We start from the raw sequence: 26,256 nt of genomic DNA, 5'->3' as shown, positions 1-26,256 counted from the left end.
ATAACAGCTCTGTACACACACACACACACACACACACACACACACAGCTCTGTACACACACACACACACACACACACACACACACACACACACACACACACACACACACACACACACACACACACACACACACACACACACACACACACACACACACACACACACACACACACACACGTGTATAGACACATATACACACATAAAAAAGTACACTGTACCTGCTTCCGTGTGTAACAATTTTAATTTACAGAACATTGTCAAATTGCATTACATTTAGTGCAAATAATAACACTTATGATGTACAACTTAGAAATATACAAAGAGTGTAGATTACTGTCAAAATATCAAAATTAAAAACACTAAATTCATTCTTCGGCTGACAATGCTCGTAGATCTAGCTCTTGTTATCATCGGCAAAACAATTATCCAGATCCTTCCTGACCTCTGACCTGTTAGGCCGAAAAATCTGATGGTGAATTTTCAACCATGCAGATCTAATGATTGCAAAACTCCCAACTTTTGATGGCATCAAACAAAATCTAGAGTAAATCTTGAGGTAAGATGATGTGAAATGCTGACCCTTCCCGCTTCATTTAAGTGTTGATAAATGCACATCTGGTGGCTGTACAGTAAAGATAACCAGGATTTTTAGGGTTCATCCTAGTGTCTAAGGCATTCTTGGGGGTAGTTCATCAGTCAAAGGGCAGGAGGCCACTGCATTGTAGTGTGGCATGTGAAATGTAATGCTAGAGTATGACTAATAGTCTAGGGTGTAGATGAAATCCTACTCAACATTTTACAACTTTACCTTATCCTGCACAACAGCAGCGGGACAAATTTACAAACCTGAGACACATGAATGTATACATTTTTTTTTCTGTCTCATCAGGGGCCTCAAAATAGTGAAAAACATCCTTGGGCGTACAAAATGTATCCACTCGTCTCTCAATGAAAGAGAGGAATCTATACATCAGACACTATGGCTGGCCATTTGCAATTATCTGTCAGGAAAGCGGGGAGATTAATGACAGACACATACTGACAATAGGCCGCAACTTAGCATCTATAGACCGCAGTCAACTACAACATTGATATCCAACTATTGATTATCCATTCAACCATGTCAAACATGACTTAAGACTAAGCAAATGCTCTGTATCTCCCATTTCAGGTTTACTTGGCCCAATATTGTTACCAAACTCAAGCATTTAACAGTCAATTCACATTTCTTACATTGGTAAACTAACTGAAAACATATTCGGTTTTCTCTGTACAATACATTGTGTCCCTGGTGCTCTCTGAAAGCTACTATATAACAATCTAGAAATATAAAGATTTCAAAGCTTTAGGATCTGGCCCCCCCATCAAACTGCTAAGAGAGTCATCACTAGAGGGACAGGAGGCAATAAAGAGGAGATACTGTACATCTACTTTCCAATGTAGTTACTTTAGCAGCAGCAAAACAAGTAACTGTAATACTAGTGATTAAAGCGAACCCAAAAAAAGTCAAGAAGTATGTAATCATAAGAAATGTACAAAACAATTTACAAAAAAGCAAATTATCGGTAACAACAATTCAAAAACATCTTAGGAAACTCTTGAATTTACATACAAATGTACTCATGAACAACAGATGGTGTTAAGCCATGATAATGTGGCTGGGATGACAATTATGGATTAAAGCCGTAAAACCAGTCTCTTCTACAAGCAGGGATGTCCTAGATGATATAGTGTCCTGCATGTAGTTTTAAAACACATTCTAATTGACGTTTCATAGTTGAACACCGTAGTCTCTCCAGTGGGCAAACTTGGCCCCTCCACAAGACTGAAACAAAGAGGAAGATGGAACATCAATGTCCTGGAAATGAGCAAAACACAAATAGATTCTGTTATATATATATTGTTAACAGATAAAGCACTAGTCAAGAGATATCCCATCCATTCCCAGTGGATTGCACGTCTACCTATCAGCTTGGTTGCTCTCTTAGTTGTAAAAGAAGATGTGTTTGAGCTCCTGGTTACCTCCGTTTTCAGAAGAGGATGGGTTTCCCAGCCGTTTTCTCCTGGACGTAGGAAGTGAAGCGCTTGAGAAATTTGGGATACTCTCGCTTGGCCACAGCCCTGAGGACTGAAGCTGGAGCCCAGCCTCCTGGGTTTACTAAAAGCACATAAAAAGGGAAATGATCAGGAAACTGTGTACGGGTTTACCTATGATAAAACTATTTCTCATAATTATGAGTCATAAACCCACAGTGTAAGTGGTATTTTATTTTTTCAAATGGACTCCCACGACCTGCCTGGTGTCGAACAAAAAGCTGGCTCAGGATTCCTTCTCCAGCACTGCTTTATGTCACAAACTTTCTACAGGAAGTCATTTCAAACGACATTTCAAAGACACGCGCACACAGACAGGCTACCTTTTGTGCCAGCTACCATTTCTACAAAGATCAATTAGCTGAAATATTGGCTGATACAAGGTTGTTCCAAGAAAACGGTGTTATATAAACTACAGCAACCCAGTAGCACTTTAGTGTGTCATTAACAATAATAATGATACATTATTAAGGAGCCAACTATATGTAGTTTTCTGACAGCATTACATTTTTAACAGGAGATTGCTACAGTGGTTTAACGCTGTCAATACGGCAGTTTTCTTTTAGGCTATTTATTGATGGTGAAAACAACTCATAACATCTCAGCAAATCAACAAAACCATCAATTAAGTGTTTTTACTTATATATTATATTATATAGACTGGGTCAGGTTTTTATTTGTTTGCTTGTCTATTGACAAATTGATTAGGGGTTAGGCCTTAGCTCAGCACTCTTTTTACAGTAGGTGGGATGTAAATGTTGAGGCGCTTGTATATAGATTATAGCTAGATTAATGATGAAAGAGAGGCCATGTTCTGCTGGCTTCTGATCTTGCCTCGGGCATATACACTGAGATCAAAATCGTTTGAGGTTGGAGAGGCACTTACCATTGGCAACGTAGGTAATCTTACAAAGGATGTTGTCTCTGCTGATCTCTTTATCACCCTCTGGTGGGCTGACCAGCGTTTGGCAGATCATAGCCACATTGATTTTGGCACGAACACACCGGTTTGTGGGCTGGAAAATACAAACATGTAAATGAAAACGCTCTCCAGGCTGTCACACAGGCTCACTGTAGCTACTTTGACAGAGTGACTTTGACAGGGTGAAAAGAAAGTCAGACAATGTCTTATTTGACATGGGGACATTTGTAATTATACGCCGACATGAATCAAATGTATTTTTTTTTAGAGAATTCAAGAGAAACAGGTGTAATGTGGTTATCTTACAAGGGCGTTGTCATGGTCCACAGAGAAGTTGCAGACCAGCCATGTGTCGGGATCGTTTTCGTTTGTTGCCAAAATCTTCCTGATGGCCGACAGGTAGAGCACATCTCTCTGAGAGGCAGGCCACACTCTCTGAAACACCACCAGAGGCATTTAGTTGGCAATCAAGTAGGCTGCAGGAGATTTCTGATAAAATGTAAATGTTTCGGCAACCTCTAAAACCAGTTACCTTGTGCGTCTGGTAAACAATGACAGCATTATCGGAGAGCTTTTCCACAACGTTGAAATTTTCAATGGTGGCTGAGGGAGAGAGTGTTCAGTCAGACCATGTCATTAAAACAGAGAAAGTCAAACAAGCGTTGATTCGATGGGGACTTCTGAAATAGTGAACTCACTCTCCCAGTCCATTCGGACAGCCGTGTCCCAGAAGTAGTGGCAGACCTCGTGGCCCGTCACCCCCTTCACAGCATGTGTAGCTTTGAGAGGATCCAGCACAATACCGTTCTCCTCTACTTCTCTCCTGTACACCTGTTACACAAAGTGCAGTGTGAGACACAAGTCATATCATCACTGTAAACAAGCTCACTGCCAAACATAACATGAAGCAGCCTTTTATCCTTCTACTACTGACTGATGACTTATTTGTTTCCATTAATTAAGTATTGGTTACTTGTTTCCATTGTGGCACGAATACATAAATATTTAGCTGATACATTTATTTTCAGTGCTTATACTGCAACTACAATACCTTTTAAAAAGCCAATGAGGCTTAAATGTTCCCTGCGAGGAATCCAGGGACAAGATTCATGACCAGCTTCTCTCCACTGAACTCACCTTCATTTCTCCTTCTTCTATTACAAGCTGCCAGTTGGCATCTCCACCCATATCCTGAAGAGAGTAAGTCATATGATTCTCCACCATCTCCTCCACCTAAGAAATGGAAAGGTATTGATGAAATTCACGTTAGGCAGGTAAAGAAAGGTAAAACACTTTCTAGGGACATGCTTTGAAACAGGACACGCTCAAGATTAATGATTTATAGTCTTGAGCAATCAACACACCCAGCACCTGTGCAGGTATTTTATTAGAGGTTTTGATCTACGGAGATATCATCAAAAGGAGGCAAATAGGGAAACTATTTCTCAGAATATTAGGAATGTTTCATAAATAAAGTATCAGTGACCTGAATCCAAATAAATATACAAAACTTGATCCTGCTCGGGGATGTTATTCAACGTCACAACAATGCGTTGAGAACACACAGTATAGTAATACTGGATTCCTGCCTGATGGCAACTGTTATGCGATTAAGACAACATGTAAGTCACTCCAGGAAGTACATTTTATCTAGTAAGGATTTTCTCTGTTAGTGCTACTTAAACACTACAAATACTTGGAGGAAACGCTTGAGAGAATTGCTGGTAGACATTCTCATGCTGTCTCTGACTGGTGCATAGCAGTACCCTGCTTGCTGTTGAATACAGTACCTTGGCGCTGAATCTGTGAATGTCATCTGAAGCACTGACTAGCTCAACGGAGGACAGCGAAGAAGAATGGCTATGGGGCTGTGCAGCGGAGAGGAAGAGTGAAAGAGAAAGGAATAAGAGTGGCCCTACAGCAGTCAAGAGGAAGCAATCACAACGTGCTCAAGTCGAATTTCATATGAAGATATGATGAAAGTGTTCAAATGATTGCGATAAACACAAACTGATTGTCTAAATTATCAGATTAAGGTGAAGCAAGGACGCATTATGAGCAGCACAGAAGCTTTATAGACTGGTGAATGTTGTAAACTGACCAAGCTTCAGCAGGAATGAGGAAGCATTGTAAATGGTAGCAGTCGGCATACGTTAGAACAAAGCGTAATGGAAATAAGATCTAGATTAAAGAGAAAGAAGGAAATGTGTTGAGCACCTTGGCGGCAAATCGGTGTGTACCGATGGTGGAGTAGGCATCTCCTGGCGGAACCGGAGTTAGTCGAGGTATCCTGACCTTCTCTGACTGGCACTGAGGGAGAGAGAGTAGGAGTTTGGTCAAAGAGAGATACGACAGAGAAAAGCAACATCCAAATGTGTATGCAACTGTTCTTCCGTTCATTTGCTTTTGCTATATAAATATGTTTTCAAAGAGATCCAGTGTGTCTTTTAGACTAAATGTGTAATTGTTTTATTGTCCAATCTGAACTGGACATTTTAAAAGAGCAAGTTTAGATCTTCATCACACCTGCTCCTCTATCTTGTCCTGTCTGTCCAGTGCAGCTTCCACTGCATCGAAGAACTCATCCTCATTGATCAGACTGTTGGGACCCTCCTGTGAAAAGAAGAACACTGTGAGAACAGCTGTGAAAAAGGTGCAGAAAGATAAAAATGCACATGCTAGGAGACAAGTCAAGAAATCATTCTGATGTAGTTTATCTGGGTGTTTCCAATCAATTTATCCCATCAAATGTAATCTTGCCTCGTAGTCTGGGCCCCCATAGTGTGACTTCTTCTTCAGTTCATTTACAGCAGACTTGTAGGCATCTTCGACCCTCCTCCTCTTCTCCAGCTCCTGAACACAAAGAGAGAGCAGTGTAGTGTTTAGAGCTGTCCTCGACTAACAGATGAGTTGATTTATTCAACATCTGTAAAACTTAATTTATCCACAAAAAAAAGAAATCAGACAAAAGTACCACTATACATTTTGTGTTAACCAGAGATGTGTTCATAAGTTGTTTTGAAATAAGTGAGGTGAAAAAAAAGCATTAAAAAAAGACTAATTGACTTAAGCCAGTGGGCTGCCATTATTAGATTAAAGTAAAAAAAAATGTTTCAGGGTAAATCTAAATTCTAATACAAATTCTCATAGAAAATCTAAATGCTAAGTGCTGAAGAATTTGTATGAGAAAAAAACATCATTCAAGCAAATCTTTTCAATGACTAATTACGTTTAAATATAACCACACCAGTCACCACTCATCATCATCATCAGGTAGAGGCAAACATGTTTTGCCAGCTAGCAAACTATTTTTTCCTCAAATGCAGTGACAAAATGGATCACTTCTTTTTAATTGAAAAAGTGATGTGAGAGACAACCCTGCACCAGAAAAAGCTCAAAATTGTTGAATAGGAATTACATCCCTGAATGCATTAAACTGATGTATATTTTAAAAAAAAAAGACACTACAGGAATGCACTGCTGTTTTTGTTTTGTTTTCTCATGACTCGTTCTTTCTTGTGTAGCACATGAGCTACAACTGCATTTGTTGTGCACACCTGTTGCATTGATCTTTGAATAATGGCAAGTGTTCAGGGTAAACATATTTATTTTGATCATCACAGCTGAGAGTGGCTTAACATATTTATAGACTAGTTTATCTTTTTTGTTATTGATTCTTCTCATTTGTTTAGGCAGGTCTCAACAATCAGAAGTGCATCTAAATGATAATAAGGGTGAATCCCAGGACTAAAACCAAAACGACCGATTAGTTGACTAATAGACTAAGAGAGGGCAGCCCTAGTAGTGTTCCTTGTGCAACTGTATTAAACAATACAAAAGAACAGTGACGGACAGCATGTAAATAGAAACGCCCATTCAAGCATCTGTTCTGCATTTAAAAGAGATCTGTGATCTTCCAATTTAGACATCAAACAGGAATAGAGTCAGAAAGTATTTCCGCCCCAGTGATACGGCTCCTTTCAACTGATTTCCGTTGATAAAAAGTTGCAAGAAACGAAAGGTCTAAAGGTCATAATCTCTCGAGAAAACTAACCACATCATCATTCAGCTGAGTGCGCTCTCAAACAGGTTTTACATAATGTCTCATTCCCTCCCAGAGGCTAATAAACACACTTCACCCACAAACAACAGGCTACTGCTATGCAATGAAGAACGAAAGAGATTGGTTTCTCTACCGTTTTCTCATCATCTTAAATCACTGAAACATTGCAAATTAATCTACATACAATAACAATAATAATTAATATATTGCCTGAATGCACTCAATTCAGTCCAATAAAGAGTTCATATTCTGGACACAAAGAGAAAACAAGCCAACTAAAATCGATTGTGGCTAAAAGTATCACTGAAAACAATCCTGTTCTCTCAAAAATGCTTAATTAGAGTGAAACTGGACAGAAAGAGACAATGAAAGCAGACTCAGTGTACAGTAAGGTGCAGACACACTTACAGCAACAAAATAAACAGGAACCAGTCCTGTTGTCAGCAATGTGTAACCAAGGCAGAGAGACAAACACCTACTTTAAAGAAGAGGCTGCAAGTTTGTAGGGGTATCCATCTCTGTGTCTGGTATTTGAGCTGCTCTGTCCTCCTTTGTAGCGCAGGCTTCCACAAACTGCACCATGAAGTCTTAGTAGTCATTTTCTGATTCACTCTCTGTACAAGTATTAGCAGCCGTGTCTTGTATCCTTTTAGAGTGTCTTCTGAACTATTTTCTATTTCCCAACTCCACATCGGCAGCTAAACCTCACACACATAACCAAACACATAAGGTCGAGGTAGTTTCACTTGAACAGTTCAACCAACTGAACGTACTTCCCGGCTGTTGTAGGTTTTAGGGTTGGGCAGCATGCCTTCACACACAGAAAAAAAAAAAACTGGTTTGACAACATCACCTGAGCTGATCAGGATGTGAGCATGAGGTGCTGTATAGAGCATATATTTACAGACACAGGGTGCTATCTGGATAAACCAAGTGGAATGAATGGAAGTGTGTTATGGGAACTTCAACACTGATAAACGTATAACAAATAACAAAATAACAAATAAACAAAAAATAACAAAAGGGTTAAGAGGTACATTTGTGCTTCTGGTAAGCAAGTATGACTATTTTGAAACAGATATGTCCATTGAGCTACAGTCATTAACGTTGAGTACCTGCCTGACAATTGATATAGCTGACTTTAATCACCTGTAACCCAGCTAAATCCGATTAAAATTTTTTTTTAAATCATAAAATTTCAGTAATCTGGACTGATTTTAGACGTTTTTCCTCTGTTTTTTTTACCGCTGACTAGGCACACACTTTTTTTTAACCCCATCTTGCTTTACAATTGCAAGTTGACAAATAAACACAGCACTATATTACGAAATATCTTGTCAAAGGCACATTCCAGCTTTCCCAAGATTTCTCACAAAAAAATTGTATCAAGACAGCACTCAACCAAAAACAGTAACAATTTGCTTCACACGAAACAGGTTATGTTACCAAATAAATACAAAGATGAACACATATCCATATCAAAACTTCTATAACAAAAGGGAACTTTCCCATCAACTTCACTTGTAACATGAATGGTTGACTGTTCTTACGTATGACAACCATTGCTAGACATTAGGATAGTATTAAGAGGGTTGAACCAACTCCTCATCACCTGAAGCACAGAGCTCCACTCCACTAAACTCTTGGTCATTATAACCAACTCCTTGAAGACAATGGAGGGCGGATATTAGCTCCTGTGTACGACACAGCCACGCAGTGTCTGCTTACACGCCCACTTAGGAAACTATTCATTACTCATACGACACTTAACACACAGTGGCATTTTTTTAGCTGTGTAGAGTGCAAGACCGTACCTTGTCCAGTCTCTTCTGCCAGCTGTCCTCTCGTTTGACCATCAGTTCGATGCAGTGGGACAAGGTAGAGAGGATGCCTGCTGTGGTGGCCTTGAAGGTGATGGCCTCACCCTTGAAGTCTATTCCATTCATACCTTTGGGATTGGCAGGGGCAAACACTGGTACAGACAGAAAAAAAAAGGAAAAAACTGAGTGTGACTTGATTAGACTCAGACTTTCTAGCATTTCACATTAAAGTGAATCAGTTAGTTCAAGGCCACAGATTTCACAGATATTCTCAAATAGAGCAATGAATGGTTGGTATCCACAGGTCAACTCACATTTCTCTTTGCTGCCATTGTTGTTGTGGTTATATTCACCATCAGGTCTTGTAGTGGTAGGAAAGTCCTCTTCGTCCTCCTCTACTACTGGTAAGAAAGTCACAGTAATCTTAGATGCATCTACAATCTATCCATCCTGATAACCAAATTATAAAATGGCATAAACATACCTAATAGATTGCAGTTTTTAAACCTATTCAACGGGTACATTTAAACCTCCAGAGTTGCTACTTTTTCTTAATTCAACAAGTGCTGGAGACGAAACATAACATTTTTAGCAAAGGCATCATTCAGATTAAACTGCATGACCTAACAAAGCAAGTTCAATATGAAATTGATTTTGAAAACTACAGAGAGCCTCTGCCTCAGAGATCAAACAACCCTCATAGTGCCCTGTAAGTGTATTGATTTTTGTTTCATTTATCAATGAGTCTTACCAACCACTCTCATACGGCATGAACTAAGTAATGCCCCATCTATAAAATGTTATCTTGGCTGATAAACATCAAGAACATTGTTCGTCAAGGACACTGCTCTAAATATCTCAAATATTATCATCATCTGAACTGGCCAAACAGCTGACTAAAGTCCAGTCACCTACTTAATAATAATATTTTTTGTTAAGAATAAACAAGACCTGATTAAAAACATGCGATTAGCTAACATTTTACTACTGGGTACTTTGTCCTACCAGCTCACTACTCCATATTATTAGTGAAAACCCTGATAATAGTGTATTTATGGCACATGTTACCTCTGTCTCTCTGAAATTCATCTTTGGAGACGACGTCTGCACAAGAGTCAAAGTATTTCTGCAGGGTGTCCACTTGTCTGCACAGAATGTCCCGGAAGGTTTCCATTTCTGCTAGCTTCTCACACAACCTGTGGCCCTTCTGAGCAGGGACAAACAAATGTACAGAAAAACAAGCAAGGACTATTAGGGGAAAGAATCATGAAAGTGAACTTGTGTTTTAACCACAAGGCAAAGTCCTCATAACAATAACATTTGACTTTCTGACAACTGAGAAAAGTAATAACGGATCTAACCGTTAACTGGTATTTTCAGAAGGTGCTTTTATATATACGGCTAAGGGTTTAAATGTCTATTAATGGAAATACTTTAGAGAGGACAGCAAGAGACAGAGAATTTGACATGATCTGATAGTGCCAAACATCATCAAACTCTCATGTTTTTACCTTGAAGGAGGATGTGGATGTGGCAGACAAGGCACTGGCTGCTGAGGTGAGAGACAACATGGAACCATGACGCCTGAGACTGGTTTCTGAACCATAACCAGACTCGGCCTGAAATCCAGAGGAGAGAATAAAGTCAGGAGAGAATGTGATATGGATGATAAGAGAGTAAAATGAGATAGGAGGAAACAGAAGATCAGTATGGGCACAAAACACATGAAACATTATGTCTATTTAATAAGAACGTCTGCAGCTCATAAAAAAAACAAGTCGGAGAAAGGGGGAGATCAATTCTAGCAGTTGGCAGCGCTGAATAATGCTGAGCATGACCAGAGCAGGGCCTACACCTACGCAGCCAAACAAACAGTCTGCTAAAAGGGACTGAGGATGCCAAACAGACACATGCATGAACCCAGCCAACACACCTGCTACTAGGTGGTTGAGGAACAGTCGAAATAAATTACACTGTATCTCAGAGTGGCCAGATCTAGTCTTGATTCTGTGGATTCTGGGGAAAATACTGCTGTATGTTTTAGGACGTACTGTCTCATATAAGTTGGCATTAGGAAGGGAGTGGCAGTGACTGCAATTGTTCCATTTAACAGCCAACGTATGACTGGTCAATGCCTGGGACTGCCAACTCAGCAAAGTGACTGAATGTTATTGTACATAGTGCAGCTGTTAACTATTACCCACCATATTAGAGCAACGCTCGTGTGAGACTCTCGTCTGGGTGTAATTTGACTGTACTTTTATTTATTATTATTTATCATATTAGTCATTGTAATAAAAACATGCTTTTATTTTAATAAATCATAACCTAGCCATATTTAAATCCAATACATTTTTTGTCATATTCAGCAAATATCTCCTCACAGCTGTGCACGCTGAAAAAAACATCTGGTTACACACAAATTTGAAAATGATTGCATCTACCATTTTTAAATACATTTCGGGGTTTGTGACCGAGACAACGGAACACACAGCTTAAACAATAGCCTATGGAACAAGCCTTTAGCTTGTGCCTTTATAAGGGCATGGAGAGAAAAGATCAACAAGACTAAAGCAGTTTTTTTTGTGTGTTTGTGTGTGTGTTGTCCCCAAACCGACAACTTCCCATGTGTATTTCGATTTTGTTCTGAGGGCTGAACACACTGAATGTGGGATTACCCTCTCTGTGACTGGCTGGTCAGGTTGTTGCAATGTGCATTTTTTGATTGCTTATACTTTAATACCTACAGAGTAATAGGAATATTATTTCTTAACGCACTTATGCAATAGTCTGATTTACACACTCTCATCCTCAGTATCGATAGAATCTATGTTGCATCTAATCTATCTATCCTGCTGACAACATAACAGCATATTGAATCCTTAAACACACAGCCTACATTTCAACTGCCGAGAATGACAGTTGGGTGAATTAACATTTGACAAACAGTGCTACGGCAACAAGTTGGTCTTCCAACATGAAGACCAACCTGTGACAATTCCAGAGACTGTGCCATCGTTATACACCCGATCAGCTGCACGACACAGTCAAGCAAATCAAACACCCACATAGCCTGAACATGAAATGGCATCTTGTGCCCACGGCTTTGTGATGGTAAGGAGATGTGTACATCCACACTCCTCCGATTTTGTTTTAAAACACATAACTTTTGCTGCGTTTACTCTGGTGTATAAGAACCCTGAAAGAAGAGACGCTGCTATAGGCGATTTAGTAGTTCACTTAAAAAGCAAGTGACCATAGTAACCACCAACTACTGCTTCAGCTTCTTGCTGTTTGGGAAATTAACTACCATTTAAAAAGCTGTTATCCCAGCACATGCAGCATAATCCTAATTTGTTTTTATATCTGACTGATTTCTTTTAATGACAGACATGCAGTGTTTAATTCATAAGATAGCCCATCAGGTGATACTGATGTGAAGAACTGCAATTTTCAATTTCTGCAATGCATGGAGTATGGCAAAGATGGACCAAGATTATATCACAACACTGGCATACTAATTAAGGACTTCACTGATGAGTGAGAATAAGCAAGCCATGCAAACATGCTATAAGCCCACCATTCGGCCATTCCAACACCCAAAGCAGAGCAGGACACTGCTGCAGTTCCGATGGTTTGCTGGCCCAAACATGGCCCAGACGCGCCCTCCACACAATTTAGAGGCTTAAATCCAGTATTTCCATTTCTCTGGACACACCTCACTGAGGAACAATAGCGAAGAGGAGAGGTGGAGCAGAAAAGCCATACAGGCTCAGCTTATACCAGAAAGAAAAAGAAAGCAGCTGTACGGAAGGAAGGAAGAGGAAAAAATCGTTTTCTTCGTGGCTGTCAAGAGGCGGAGCAGACATTAGCTGCTCCGTGAAGCAGAAGAGACAGACGAAGCCAAAAAGGACGAGTCTTGAAATTCCTCGGCAGAGCAAAGCAGGTCTGCTTTCAGTCAGATCCTCCGCAGGCACACACATGGGCTCAAAGACACACACGTAAATGTCCTCCACTCTTGCTGTACACATACATCAACAGAGCACACACCCTGAAACGTGAAACCTTTTGATCTTGTCCATCTTTATGTCCAGCATCCATCGCCGAGCAGGCGACTGTGAATGTGTGTTTTCGCATGTAAGAGACAGAGCGAGAGAGGGATCAAAATGAATGGTGCATGCATATATGTATTAGAGAGAGAGAGAGAGTGAGAGCGAGACAGGGGGCTGTCCGGAGCTGTTTGTGTGATAAACCACTTAAGTACCAAATGGGTGGGTGAGTGAAGCAGCCTCTGGTGCATTATGAGAGAAAGAGAGATAGATAGAGATAGGTAGAGATAGAGAGGGCGGAGGGGAAGGAAGGGAACAACATTTTCTGGGTATTGTTGTGTTTAACTTCCATCTACCTGACTCTCCTTTCATCTTTTCCTATTCTGATGTATGGACATCCCACTGTGAAGCCTTTTGTTGGCTAATAGTGTTCAGACTCTGCCAACAACCAGCCTGAGAGGAGTGGCGGAACAACAACACATAAATGAAGGGGGTTTCCCCATTCACACCCATATTAGGCCCTCTGAATCTGACAGAATGGAACGGTCTTCTCAGAATGATCGAGAGAGATGTCCTCTTGATTTTTGTTGCTGGGAGCAGGCGATAAAAAAAAAATAAAAAAAAGCATTATTCATCCAGAGCTGTACTTAACGTCCCTCCACTTGGAACAAATGTTCCCACCACCAACACAAACACACCCACACATAAAGACACAAATGGCCTTTAAAAAAATTCATCTTTGCCTGTATGAATTCAGCCTAATTTGGCAATATATGCTTATCAAAGTGGCTTATATAATTACCTGTTAAACACATATTCAAGCACAGTTATAGTTGACTAGAAATTATGAAATTAGGACCAAAAAATATGTTACACTTAAAAAGTAGTTAACACAAAAGTCATTCTACTATTTATACCTGAATTAACTGTCCAGAGCTTTGCCAGTAGATACCAACATTGGGCCAAATGCTTAATGATTTGGGAAAGAAGTAAGATTTATTTATTGGGAACAAACATGGATTATCATTTTAAAAATATGTTATTTCAGACAGATGCAGCAAAAGGGGCTTACTGTGTGATTTTTCTTAATTTGTCACATTTTCGGCATTGGGAATGGAAAAGACAACTACAAATAAAATGTCTATATTTGCAGAACAAAGTCACAGAAAATGAGGCTGTCCTAATAGGCTACACTGTGTCATTCCCCCTTTCCAAAATGATAACAACTAAAATGTAAGTGGTGAACACAGAATGCAAACCCTTCTTTGTCCAGTTGGGAGCAGTGAAAACACACTCACCTGAAAATGCTGCAGGTAGTGCTGCATTCCTGAGGTTACTGTAGGTCATAACCCTGAAATACTCTCACACTGTTGATAATAGATACTAGAGACCTGCGGTCACTCACACTCAATTGCCGACAAGTAGCACTACGAAAAACCATCCATGGCACCATTTTAGTGGAGAAGCAGGCCTAGTGAGTGTTCCTAGGATAGTCATTATCCTCTAAAAGGTGGTACATTTACAGTGGTCTCTGATCTAATGTGTTCCCATGTGGAATAACACAAGCAATCACACTATTAATATTACTTATGTACTTGTAAAATCTTGCACTCTGACACAGACATTTCACCAAAAAACCCAAATAACACACAATAAAGAACTGTAATTCACCAAATCTCAAGTACAGTAATTCTAGTTTAATATTTAGAGCATACTAACACACATTTAGCTAGTATAGCTAGCAGAATCCACTTCTCTCACAAGCCATGACATGACATGTGCTTTACACACTCTACGTATGTTTAAGTTGACTTGATGTCACTGCAGAGTGAGCAGCTGCCTGATATTGGATAACCGGGGATACCCCCACCTCAACACTTCACTCCACAGATTCTTCACATTCCCAGAGTGAGGGGCTGTGTGTGTGTGTGTGTGTGTGTGTGTGTGTCTGAATCCCTGTCCTGCCACACCCAGCTCACTGAACAAAACAGATAACTCTGTGTCTGCTCTGAAAAACACCCTGACCCAATATTGAACCTAAATACTGCAACACTGTGAGTAGTGCAGCAAAATAATGTTCTCACTGAGTGATTAGGGAGGCCATAATAATATTATATATGTATCAAAGCCTAGGGAAATGACCCAATATGAAATTAGAAAATTTGTTCTTGACAAACCTACCGCAAATTAAAAAAACCCTGAAGCAAAACAGGGACTAGATTCAGGCACACTGAACATCTTTAGTATTAATTAACACATCAAGGTAATGCAGCCGACTTGCTTGCAGGCAGGCAAAACATTTATCACAAGACAGTTCATACGACAAGCAAAATAGGGTGTAAAAGATCTAGAAAAGCCATGAAGAAAGAAAAACCGATTCCACTCACCTTGTGCAGCTCTATTGACTCAATCCACTGGAGTCTGTGCTCAGGATCTTCAGCTCTGAGGTACCAAACACTGTCATTCACACTGATGTCAAAACGACACTCATCAAACTCATGAGGCTGCAAAAAAAGAAAGGATAGCACTTATTAAAAGTTATTAGGCAGAGTGAGAAAATATCACTAAACCAAATATCTGTATTTAAAAAGCAACGTTCCCCTTAGTTCAACAGAATCACAGAGGAATCAGAACAAATCTCCCACTATATTGCCTCTATAGTCAGATTAGAAACTGGCTGACTAGTGATGACACATTCTGGACACACATGGATTCCATCAGTCACAGAAAAGCCTCTGCCACACAATAAACAGGAATTTTAATTAGAAACTGATGTCCTATGTTTGCAGGCGCAACCATACACTACCGCAGCAGAGCTGTGCAAAAACAGATATTCTTTCAGCATGCCTTTGCCAGAACTAGGGTCATCATAACATTTTCCATCTACTATTAGGGCAAATCTTTCAACTATTTCACTCCCCCGTTCTACAATGCACCCCACCCAGCTCCAACCACTGACTGCCTTAGGCACCCGAACACGTGCAGCAAAGAATTCCCGTTTCCTCTGAGATTGGAATTTGACCACTGCACTCAGCTGAGGAGAGATCTGATCTGCAAAAGGTTCCTAATAAGAAATAAAACACAGTTGACTTGAATCTCTTTCCCTTTTTTTTCTCCCTAGTAGAACCAAGACTACAGCTGGTCCGTCAGCTGACACAACCCCATGTTGCTCAAATTTAATTAGATTTGCCGAATGACGCTCATGTGCTGGTTTATTTGCTGCCAGGGACAGAAACATACACTCCAGCTCTGAGCATGGCCTGGAAAACTTTGTCCAACATTGTCTAACTGATAATACTTCCATAAGTTGCAGATATGTGATACTGACAGCAGGGGTTAGTGGATTTCTTGGGCCCTTAAATGCTTACTATTACAGTCGCAGATAACCTCAGGTCCAAATTTCCCCCTAAGAGATAGGTGTGACATCAAAAATGCCTTCTACATCGCACTAAAAGGAGGGAAGTGCAGTGGTAAGCTCAAGTGTATCCAGCCATGATGCCATTACTAGTTGGAGAAATCCAGTCCATCTTTCTGTCCTGTATCAGACACGGCCCATAAACCCCTGCTTTACAGCCCAATTTATACCTCTTTCATTCTGCCTGGAACAATCTCCTTCCCCATGCGTAAGCACTACTTGATATCCTTGCTTCACTGGCTTTTTCCCCCCCGTGTATAGGACTGTGGCTTCTTCAGTGTTAGGAAAGAGAAGGTTATCAGACAAACACTGATAACCTCACAAAAGAGACATCTACTTTGCCCCATGAGCTGCCATTAAACACGTGTGTGTGCAAACATATTTTTATATTGTAGTTTGAAGAATATTTAACATGCAAACATATTTTTACTAGTATTTATTTGCTCTGAACAAATTTATATTGGTAACAGGAAAACACCAATGTACTGAAAATACCTTGATCTGATTTAAGCTTTATAGGTCTATGATAAGAATTTTCAGACAGTATGATTTCCGGCACACATTGCATCTGTGTGACGATAGTCTGGTGGGTCTGTAGCTACACAGTGTGTAACAGACTGATATTAGACAAGAGAAACAGAGGCTTGTTTCTGCATTCCTGAGTCCTCATACCACGGTCTCTATAGACAGTACTGGCTTTATTTAGGAAGACAGGACAGGCATTAAGAAGTGACTGCGTGGGTCATACTCTTGTAATTATTAGTGAACATGTGTAATTAAACTGTGTATACTCTTACTTAGCCAATTACAACCCAACTAGAAAACACTACGAATGTCTAACGGGAGTTCCATTCAGGACTGCACAAACCCCTGCTCCCTCAAATGACCACTTTCACGTGAGGAAACTAACTGTATTTTCATGGTGGGTTTCTAATCCAGTTATGAGTCATATAATCCGATTGCACAAATCAGTGTTAAACCTTTTGTCTGGCCTCTGTACTCGGTGGTGGTATGCTGAGGGAGAACAGTGAATATTTAACCAGGGTGTGGGATTTCTACTTATCTCTCCAACAGGAAGCCTGCGACAGGAGAATACAGGTCCAATCTGTACAGTATGTGGTCAAAGCTTACATTTAAAACTGTAAGAGGCACCGGTTTCAAGTAGTCCGAGCCAAAAGTGCCACGGAGGAAGAGGCACGGAAGCTCAAATGACTGGCTTGAGCAAGAATACCTTGGTCTGCTAAAATACAGGTCTTCACCCTACCTGTGATCTTAACAACAGCCTCATTACTAGTTAATGTTTACCTTGACATCTTCGAGGAACACGTATTGAAGGAATGAAAGTTCAACTCCATGCAAACAGAGAAAGACGGGATCAAAATACTGACACCTGCTAGAGAGGTGTCACTAACACAAGAGCACTGACAGGAAATAAGACGTCATGGTCACTCATTTTATGAGGCCTTGTACCCTGAAATATTGGACAGGTGTTTCGCTCTTTTTCTATCTGTGCAATAGATGGTAGTAGTGGGATGTTCCTTTGTCATAGCATGGGTTATACTTACTGTGATTACAGCCTTGCTGAGGCACAGAGACCCCCTGCAGCCGTATTCCCGTTCATCCTCCGACTTGTAGTAGCTCAACGTATTGTTTTTCAACACGACCCATCGGTCCTGCCAACCGTGTATGTAATTTGTCCACTGTAAACACACAAGAGGTACAATAGTTTGATGTACTATGCAGTCAATATATCTGGAGGATTAATACATTTAAACTGTTGGTCATTAGTAACGGTCACCAGGCTTTCAGACGAGTAGCTGTGAGTTATTTCTGTGGAATAAAACATTGTAAACTTCGAACTGGTTCACCTGAAGTTACCTTGCTTAAAACGCCTCCGAGCTCCACATGCTGTCCGGATTCCGGGTCCACATCCTCATCCGAACCGGACGATGAACTCTTCTCGGACATTTAAATCCAAGCTTAAAAGACAATTTGAACCAGATTTTTTTTTTTTTTTAATCGAGAGAACCACGAAGTTTAACGCTAGCTGCTTGATTAGTTATAAATTCAAACGCGTCACAGAGTAACTGCTGACAGCTTCGGGCTTCACGTCAGGGAAACACCGTTAATTAGTCATTAACTGAGTGTATCAAACATAACCCGAATAGCGTGATTTACTTTCGGTCCGTTGACGGACTTAAACCTAGCTAGCTTGTTTTATATCAAGCTACTCTGCAGGTGACAGCTGGGTCTTGACTTCTCGGTTTTGCGGGCTTTGTTTTGAAACTGTCTCCGAATACCAATGAGACTAGCTAGTTAGCGTTAGCTGTCAAACGACGCAACTAGCTAACATTAACTTAACTTGCAACTTGCGACTGTTCTCGTTAGCTATCTTCGCTGCAGTCGATGAGCCACCAAAGAAAGAGTGGTCGGTAATAAAGGCCTCCGTGTTAACGCTGTACCTCAACTTCGAGCTACAATTGGCGAGCAACGGTCTGTGTCTCTGCCGTAGTTCCGCAGTTTAGTTAGCAATAGCGGAGGACTGACTAGCTTGTCTTCATTCAGGTCGGGGGAGGAGCTGCAGCCACGCTTTACTGTGTACCTTACAGATCGGCATCAAGTTAGACTGTGACACCGGAAGTTACCACACTTGCCTTCAAATTAAAATCATTGCGGTTGCCGTACCAAAACCAACAGGACATTTCCTGCAATGACATGAAATCACACAATTAAGCAGCATACTTGTAAAACACATAAATAAGAGTTTTATTTTGGCTTACTTGGAATTTTTCCTTAGACATTTAAATTTTTGGAGTAATTCCATGTTATGGTTCTGAGTGAATGTGTCAGCAGGACAACTTTGAGATTGTCTGTTGTATTTCAAACTATGCCAAAGGCTACTTTAATGTTCAAAGTCAAGTGTGTTGACTTGCGTGAGTGCTCCGTACCGATGTCCACCAAAAAAGCTATCTTTGTAGCTTTCGTTTCATGTTTTTTCATGTTAATTAGGCGTTGGGACTAAACGCATCAACACATATTTGACCCTTTTTGTAGCGTAACAGTTGAACTTTTGTACATTGGTTTATATTATGCATAATTATATGAATACATAATCGAAATAAAATCTCCTTTACTGAATTTAAGGCAAGTCCCGCCCTTTCCGGCGATGACGTATGTACGCGGAAGTGCCGCTAAAACCGTCAGCGTCACTGTTTTCAAAACATGTAGAGCTGAGCGGTTTTATTCAGTGGGATCGATCAATTCAGAGTGAAAAAAATGCAAGTTTCTGAATTACTTTTGGTATTCTGATGTAGCGCACACGTAAAGTGTCTAGTCTTACAGGTTTATCAACTAACTTAAGAACAGATTTGAGATCGTTATTTATTTGAACTTACAAACAGAGGTGTTTTTTTTCTCTCCCATCGATGAATTATTCTTCAGGATGGAGAATGGGGCTGCATCCTCCTCTAAAGGAGAGGGCTTCCTCTCCAGGATGGCCCTCAATGACAACAAGGCTGGTATGGAGGGTCTTGACAGGGACAGGATCAACAACATCATCATGGAGTCTTCCAAGGTAGACACTTTTCACAGTTTTACTGGCTGTTTCTAGCCTTGTGTGAAAGTCCCATATCTTCTGCTACATAATGCTATTGTAGCTTTTCATTATAGCTGTGTCTACATAATCTGTAAGTGTTTATCGTCCTTGTTGTTTCCCTGCAGGGATCTAGGTTTTATGAGAGTGAACTGAAGAGAGAGCAGCAGGTGAATCAGCGCATTGAGAAAATGATGCTACAAAAGGCACAGATCACAGAACAACAGTTAAAGAAAGCACGCGCTCAGGTAATACTTGGTATGGATGGATCTAACTGCGTATGGTTGCAGACAAATGTTGTGTTGTGCCATTAAATGAAAAGGCTACATTATAACTATAAGGCTACTTACACATTTTCAAATTACAAAATCTCTCAAGAAATCAAATCTCTCTTTGCAGGCGGAGAGGATGGCCACGGAGCTGGAGAGGCGTCGTGATCTCAGCCGTTTGATTGTGCACGTGGACATGGATGCTTTCTACGCTGCTGTGGAGATGAGAGACAGTCCTGAGCTGCAGGACAAGCCCATGGCTGTAGGATCCATGAGCATGCTGGTGGGTTCAAGTATGTTCTACATAACACTTTAATAAAGAAGTAAAAGAAGATATTTAATAGAGAAACTATGTGCAAATGATCAAACATTTACAGTGTATTTATACTGTATATTTATCACATACAGGAACACAATCATTTAAATCTCCTAACCTTGATTCTTAATACATTTTCTCAAATATCAGTGTTATAAGTCAATCCAAAGTGTTTTATTTAGATCTCAGCCTTTCTCTTTCAGTCAACATCTAACTACCACGCCAGGAAGTACGGGGTGCGAGCTGCCATGCCTGGCTTCATTGCAAAGAAACTTTGCCCCAACTTAGTTATTGTTCCATGCAACTTTGCTAAATACAGAGCTGTGAGTGACGAGGTAAGCGTGGGGGTAAAACATACACACAAAAAGATAAATATATCTTGAAACTTGCATTAAAAACTAAGGCTATATGCAGCCATTTTGTGGCTGGTGGCTTAAACTAACAAGTGCCCCTGAATTTGTATACATCTGTTAGATCCGGGAGATTTTCGCAGACTACGACCCTAACTTCCAGCCAATGAGCCTGGATGAAGCCTATCTGGATTTTACAGACCACCTGGAACAGAGGCAGGGCTGGCCAGATTCCTTACGTACACATCGCTTCCGTTCCAGCAGCGCCGCTACAGGCAAGGCTTAATTATACAGACATGTAGAATGATTATATGGTGTGGTGTGTTACTCTAGGACACAGAACCTATGTGATACATTATCAACGTTTCATACACTAAAAATCCATCAGATTATTGTGTCTTTTCTGTAAAGTTGAAGAGCAGATTGAGCTTCCCCAAGAGGCAGCGCTGGAGGAAAAAGACCTCTCTCCCATCTTGTTTGAGGACAGCCCAAGCTCCTGCCCTGAAGGTGTCGGTGCTGCTGGTTGTGAGTTTGAGGTGTTTGGGACGTCGGTTGAGGAGGCTGTGAGAGAGATGCGCTTCCGCATAGAGCAGAAGACCATGCTGACTGCCAGTGCAGGTGAGTAGAAAAACATGACATTAATAAATGACAAGATAATGCATTCTTTGCAACGAAATGCTTAACAATAATAATAAGTAATAAGTATTTCCTGCATATTTGTCATACGCTATTCACTCTTCTAGGAATTGCTCCAAACACGATGCTTGCCAAGGTGTGCAGTGACAAGAACAAGCCCAATGGTCAATACAGACTACCTTCCACTAGAGAGGCAATCATGGACTTTGTCCAGAACCTCCCAGTTCGCAAAGTACGTACACATTGCTCAAAATAAAGCAAAAACAGAGAGCGTTGTGGTGATGATGTTAGAATGTAATCATGGGTTTTGTATTATTAAAGGCTAACAGATTGGTTGTTACGTACTGCAGATAGAAAGGTGATGGAATGAAAATCTATATCAACATTTAAAGATAGTGTTTGTGTGTCCTTCCCAGGTTTCTGGCATAGGGAAAGTGAGTGAGAAAATGCTGAATGCGCTGGGCATCAGTAGCTGTTCTCATCTTGGCCAGCAGATGGAGTTGCTGTCGTTGTTGTTCTCGGAGACGGCCTGGCATCATCTCATGCAGGTTTCTCTTGGTCTGGGCTCTGTATATATACCAAGGTACTTCACTGTCTGTTTATTGAAACTCAACAAATCTAACTGAAAAAAAATCCAGTTCAGCGAGAGGAGCTAATACTCACACTCTTTGCTGTTATACAGGCACGAAGAAAGAAAAAGCATGAGCACAGAAAGGTATGGATACATATAACAACGCATAAATACAAACACAACTACATTTTTTGTTTTATTTACATCCTGTTAACTTCCCCTCATTCCCTCTCTTACTTAATCTTTACAGGACATTTAAAGAAGTGTGTAAAGTTGAGGAGCAGCTGTCTTTATGCAGGGAACTCTGTGAACACTTGGCAGAAGACATGAAGAAAGAAGGTCTAAAGGTAGTGAAGGAGGGTTGCATTATTTAGTTTGCAACATAAACACACCTATGTGCATATCTTACGAGCAATTAGGTAGTCTCAAACACATTTTAGCCCCCTGTCCTGGTTACATCAACCATACATGAGGTCATACTCTATACTGATGAGACATCGCTTGCCTCAACACTCAATGTGATTGTGTCACACTGAGCAAATAGGAGCAAAATAAAGCTAGCTGGAGATATTTGAGCACAAATCGACACCACAAATATGGATCGTGAGAAATGAGTCAGAAATATTGTCTTATTCTTTGCCTCCCTAGAATCACCCTTACTCCAAATAGAATCTCATGCAATTACCTCAACCTGTTCATTCCTTTTCAAATCGATAGAGAGAAGTCTGGATGGCTTGGTAGGACCATCACCCCCCTGCCTGGGCCCTGATGTAGCCTTGATAGCTGGAGGAAATGGAGGGCTATTAAGGAGACAGCAGGGACTACTATCAGCCTTGGAAATGTCTCCTTGGGAGATGATCACATTACTATGAAAGCGCTTTGTGGCGTGTTACTCACAAAATGCATTCTGACAAGTGATATGACAGATTACACAGATTTCCATCTCTCGTCTATTTATGGCCCTCTCACACAGTGTCATTGATTATGCTTATAATGAAGAGGTTGACAGCAGACAGAAATGACCTTAACTGTTTTCCCTGATATGAATTTAACTGTGTATTTTCTAATTTTCCTGAAGGGTAAAATGGTAACACTGAAGCTTAAGAATGTAAACTTTGAGGTAAAAACCAGGGCGCTGACGCTGCCGTACGCTGTTGCCACAGAGGATGAGATATTCGCTGTTGCTAAGGACCTACTGAAAACGGAAATCGACAATGAAAGCCCCCAGCCACTCAGATTGAGACTCATGGGTAATTAGATGTAGCAATATCACTCACATGTCAATTAATATAACTATGTTGAAATAAATCTAAATGATCTGTGACACACTGCGTGTGGAAATAACAACACGGTTGCTATTCATTTTGAAGTTTTCTCCGGATCATTTGTTTTTGTGCTCGTAGGTGTAAGAGTCTCCGCCTTTGTCAGTTCGGATGATAAAAAGCCCCTGCAGAGGAGCATCATTGGCTTTCTACAGCCTGGAAAGACGGACGCGTGTGGCTCTTTACAAGGAATGAATCAAATCCTGGAGAAAGAGTATCTCTCCAATCACTCCTTCCAAACTGGTTCCCTTGCTTGTCCTCCCCTGGTGCAGAAGTGCCAGAGACAAGAGGGGGTACCATGTGGGAGTAAGCAGAGGGGGGTAGAGGGGGGCCACAGTGGTGAGGAACCCAAACAGTCTTTCTTCCAAAGGGCTCATGCCAAAAGACTGCAACTCCAGGAAGTGAATCCAAGCACACAAAAGGAAGGATATGGGGAAAATGCTCCCATCGTTACTTCCATAGACACTTGTGCTGAAAATGGTGTAGAGTCATCAACCAAAACAACCAAGAGTGACTGCGCAGCCTCCGATATCTCAGCAAATGGCGATGCCTTCCCCATAGAGACCCGTGCGTCCACGTCAGGCTGTGGCGGCACCGAGTCAGACAGCCTCACCTGCCCGGTATGCTTTAGGCGGGTGGAGACGACTGATTTGAATGTCTTCAACACACATATAGATCAGTGTCTCAGAGACGACTCTAGGAATCAGAACCAATACACTGTTTCTGACACAGAGTCAGACCTGGACCTAGAGAATGACCAGAAAGAATGCGAAGAGTTGGAGTCAAACAGAGTTGATCCACAGAAGTGCCAAAACGATTCTCTTCAAATGGTTTTGTTGATCAACGGTGACAACAAAACGGTGACCAGACGACAGCCATGTAATGATAAAGGCCCCATCCTCGTCTGCCCGGTATGTCAGCTGACTCAGGATAGTGATGACCTCACCATCTTCAACCACCACGTTGACCTCTGTCTGAACCAAGAGGTCCTTCATGAGCTGCGGGGGCAGACATCATCTCCCTTAAATCCACCTTCGGTTATTAATAGCAAGGCCAAAGGTGAGTGTTTGTTCTGATTTCATCACTTTCTCATTATCTTTCATCGTTAAATTAATGATCTGTAGACAGAAACCATTCACTTTGTCATTGGAATCGGATACATTGTTATTATAACAGTATTAATTAAAGCCACTTATATCCATTTCCCTTTTTTTTTTGCTTTTGCGTTCCATGTTTGTCAGTGTTTCCTACGTGGATCTAAAGTCTGAGAGTGTACATCTCTTTTGATGACGGATTAAATCCTGTTAGTAACACCTTTTAACTGTGGCTATGTGACGTCTTTGGAATAAACTGATGGAATGTCTATTTGGGAGGATGTCAGTGGCCTATGCCCCTGTTTATTTACTCACAGTGACATTTTGTGAGAAGTTTGTATCGATTCCCCCAGAATAAAGACTTTCATTCCAGTCCACGGGGCTTCCATTGCTCTGTTCTTGGAAATGGCTGAACTCCCTTCTCACCTATTTATGTCCTACAATCAGCTGCACCTGGTTTCCGCCTAAACAAGCCTGCCTCAGAAATTGCCCTGTTTATAACCCTGAAGTGGTGCTGCAGTTGTGTGCCTCCTCGGTGGATGTCTTTCTTTTTTTTTCTGATAAGAGGGGTTTTTTTTCTGTCTTTGTTCATAAGTGTCTGTTTCTTTTAACAGACAGAAGCCGTCCTCTGCCAACGCAAGCAAGGAAAGGCAAAACCAAAAGGTGAGACTGATTGATTACAGATTTTTGCTGCACAAAATGACATGTAGTTCATTCATATTCCATATACTGTAGGTAAATTAGTAAGAAGGAATGTTTTTAAACTTTCAGACGGAACTCGCCTTCCTCTCCTCCTTCTAAAAAGGCTAAAGGCCGTGGTCCTCACAACACCATTGACAAGTTCTTTAGGTGATGGTCAAGACTGTCATCCTCATCTGGAGGAACTGAGAAAAAAAATGGAAAACTGAACGGGTTTGCATTGCACACAAAGTTAAAATTCAAATTTTCTCTTAAAAAAAATCATAATTAAGATCGCTGATATAAATATTTGTTCTAATATTCCTTGCTTGTTTTTTAGAAGCCATACATTAGACAGGAAATTGAAATGACATAAGACAAATTCTGGCAAATTCATGGAAATATTTGTTCCATTACTTATTTTTGTTACTCCCTGAAAATAATGTTTTATTTAACTGTATGGATCATGAGGGTATTTATTACATGCTGGGGTACCAGTGTGACTTTTTGAATTCATATTTTTGTAGTTATTTTATTCAGATATTTTCAGTAATTTACAGTTGTATTTATTGTGTTTTCCAAGGACTGTACTGTATATGTTTAATAATGAAGAAAAGAGAATCCTTCTATCGTGTAAATAAATCGAAGTTGAAATAAATGACTCTTCTGCTGAAATAACACTTTGTGGTGATATTTTAAAAATGATTTCTCTATTTTACTTTTAATCAAAATGGTTGTCTCACTGAAGAAATGCACAGAATTAGACTGGGAGTGTTGCTGAATCCGATAAGACAACCTGATGCTGCACAGTGACCAGCAGTTACTGACTGTATTGCCTCAGGTGTGAATGTCAAACTTTGTTCCGAAGAAGAAGCACGAGGCAAACCCTGGAAAAACAGGTTTAACATCTATTACAGTCTTAAGCTAATCTTGTGGAAACTCAAACATACTCAAAGCGTAATGTTTATAAAACTATATGCCACAGTCATGTCACACAGGTGAAGTATGACTGTTTTATCAGCAGTCTCTCAGGGGTGTGTGCTGGTAAAGTAAACACGGATCAGC

At 40.6% G+C, this 26,256-nt stretch overlaps 2 protein-coding genes across 5 annotated transcripts; one reads left to right on the top strand and one right to left on the bottom strand.

Annotated features, from left to right (window-relative positions):
• Positions 1-227: 227 nt before the first annotated feature.
• On the bottom strand, positions 228-18,927 carry LOC311023779 (ceramide transfer protein-like). Of its 4 annotated transcripts, none has more exons than XM_084025825.1 (18): positions 18,242-18,927; positions 17,929-18,063; positions 15,336-15,452; positions 10,411-10,518; positions 9,968-10,106; positions 9,214-9,300; positions 8,894-9,051; positions 5,777-5,869; positions 5,543-5,629; positions 5,234-5,326; positions 4,807-4,884; positions 4,154-4,249; positions 3,715-3,847; positions 3,549-3,619; positions 3,323-3,451; positions 2,981-3,110; positions 2,023-2,158; positions 228-1,858 (listed from the first exon to the last, which is right to left on the bottom strand). In XM_084025825.1, exons 1-17 carry the CDS (start codon positions 18,329-18,331, stop codon positions 2,031-2,033), a joined length of 1,872 nt encoding a protein of 623 aa, XP_083881951.1. In that variant the 5' UTR covers positions 18,332-18,927; the 3' UTR covers positions 228-1,858; positions 2,023-2,030. The 4 variants fall into 4 exon arrangements, with proteins under 4 accessions (XP_083881951.1, XP_083881952.1, XP_083881950.1 ...); XM_084025826.1 differs by having other exon boundaries at positions 228-1,825; positions 9,214-9,297; XM_084025824.1 differs by having other exon boundaries at positions 228-1,825; positions 18,242-18,926.
• A 698-nt stretch (positions 18,928-19,625) lies between these two features.
• On the top strand, positions 19,626-25,845 carry polk (polymerase (DNA directed) kappa). Its single transcript, XM_084024550.1, has 14 exons — positions 19,626-19,937; positions 20,084-20,203; positions 20,355-20,507; positions 20,744-20,875; positions 21,015-21,165; positions 21,302-21,508; positions 21,634-21,758; positions 21,943-22,109; positions 22,209-22,241; positions 22,348-22,444; positions 23,176-23,347; positions 23,501-24,478; positions 25,128-25,176; positions 25,285-25,845. The coding sequence occupies exons 1-14, from the start codon at positions 19,806-19,808 to the stop codon at positions 25,364-25,366; spliced, it is 2,598 nt and encodes an 865-aa protein (XP_083880676.1). The 5' UTR covers positions 19,626-19,805; the 3' UTR covers positions 25,367-25,845.
• The last annotated feature ends 411 nt before the right edge of the window (positions 25,846-26,256 follow it).

Source organism: Eutrigla gurnardus, assembly GCF_963514095.1.
Source record: "Eutrigla gurnardus genome assembly, chromosome: 13".
In the NCBI taxonomy this organism is placed as follows: domain Eukaryota; kingdom Metazoa; phylum Chordata; class Actinopteri; order Perciformes; family Triglidae; genus Eutrigla; species Eutrigla gurnardus.
Note: the sequence above shows the minus strand (reverse complement) of the source record. Positions and strands in the feature narration are given on the sequence as shown.

Coding starts and splice junctions, on each gene's coding strand:
- LOC311023779 (XM_084025825.1), bottom strand. CDS start 18,331: ATGTCCGAGAAGAGTTCATCGTCCGGTTCGGATGAGGATGTGGACCCG. Junction 10,519..15,335: donor AGTCAATAGAGCTGCACAAG/GTGAGTGGAATC, acceptor TCTGGATTTCAG/GCCGAGTCTGGTTATGGTTC. Junction 5,630..5,776: donor ATGGGGGCCCAGACTACGAG/GCAAGATTACAT, acceptor TTCTTTTCACAG/GAGGGTCCCAACAGTCTGAT.
- polk (XM_084024550.1), top strand. CDS start 19,806: ATGGAGAATGGGGCTGCATCCTCCTCTAAAGGAGAGGGCTTCCTCTCC. Junction 22,110..22,208: donor GGCTCTGTATATATACCAAG/GTACTTCACTGT, acceptor GCTGTTATACAG/GCACGAAGAAAGAAAAAGCA. Junction 22,445..23,175: donor TGAAGAAAGAAGGTCTAAAG/GTAGTGAAGGAG, acceptor ATTTTCCTGAAG/GGTAAAATGGTAACACTGAA.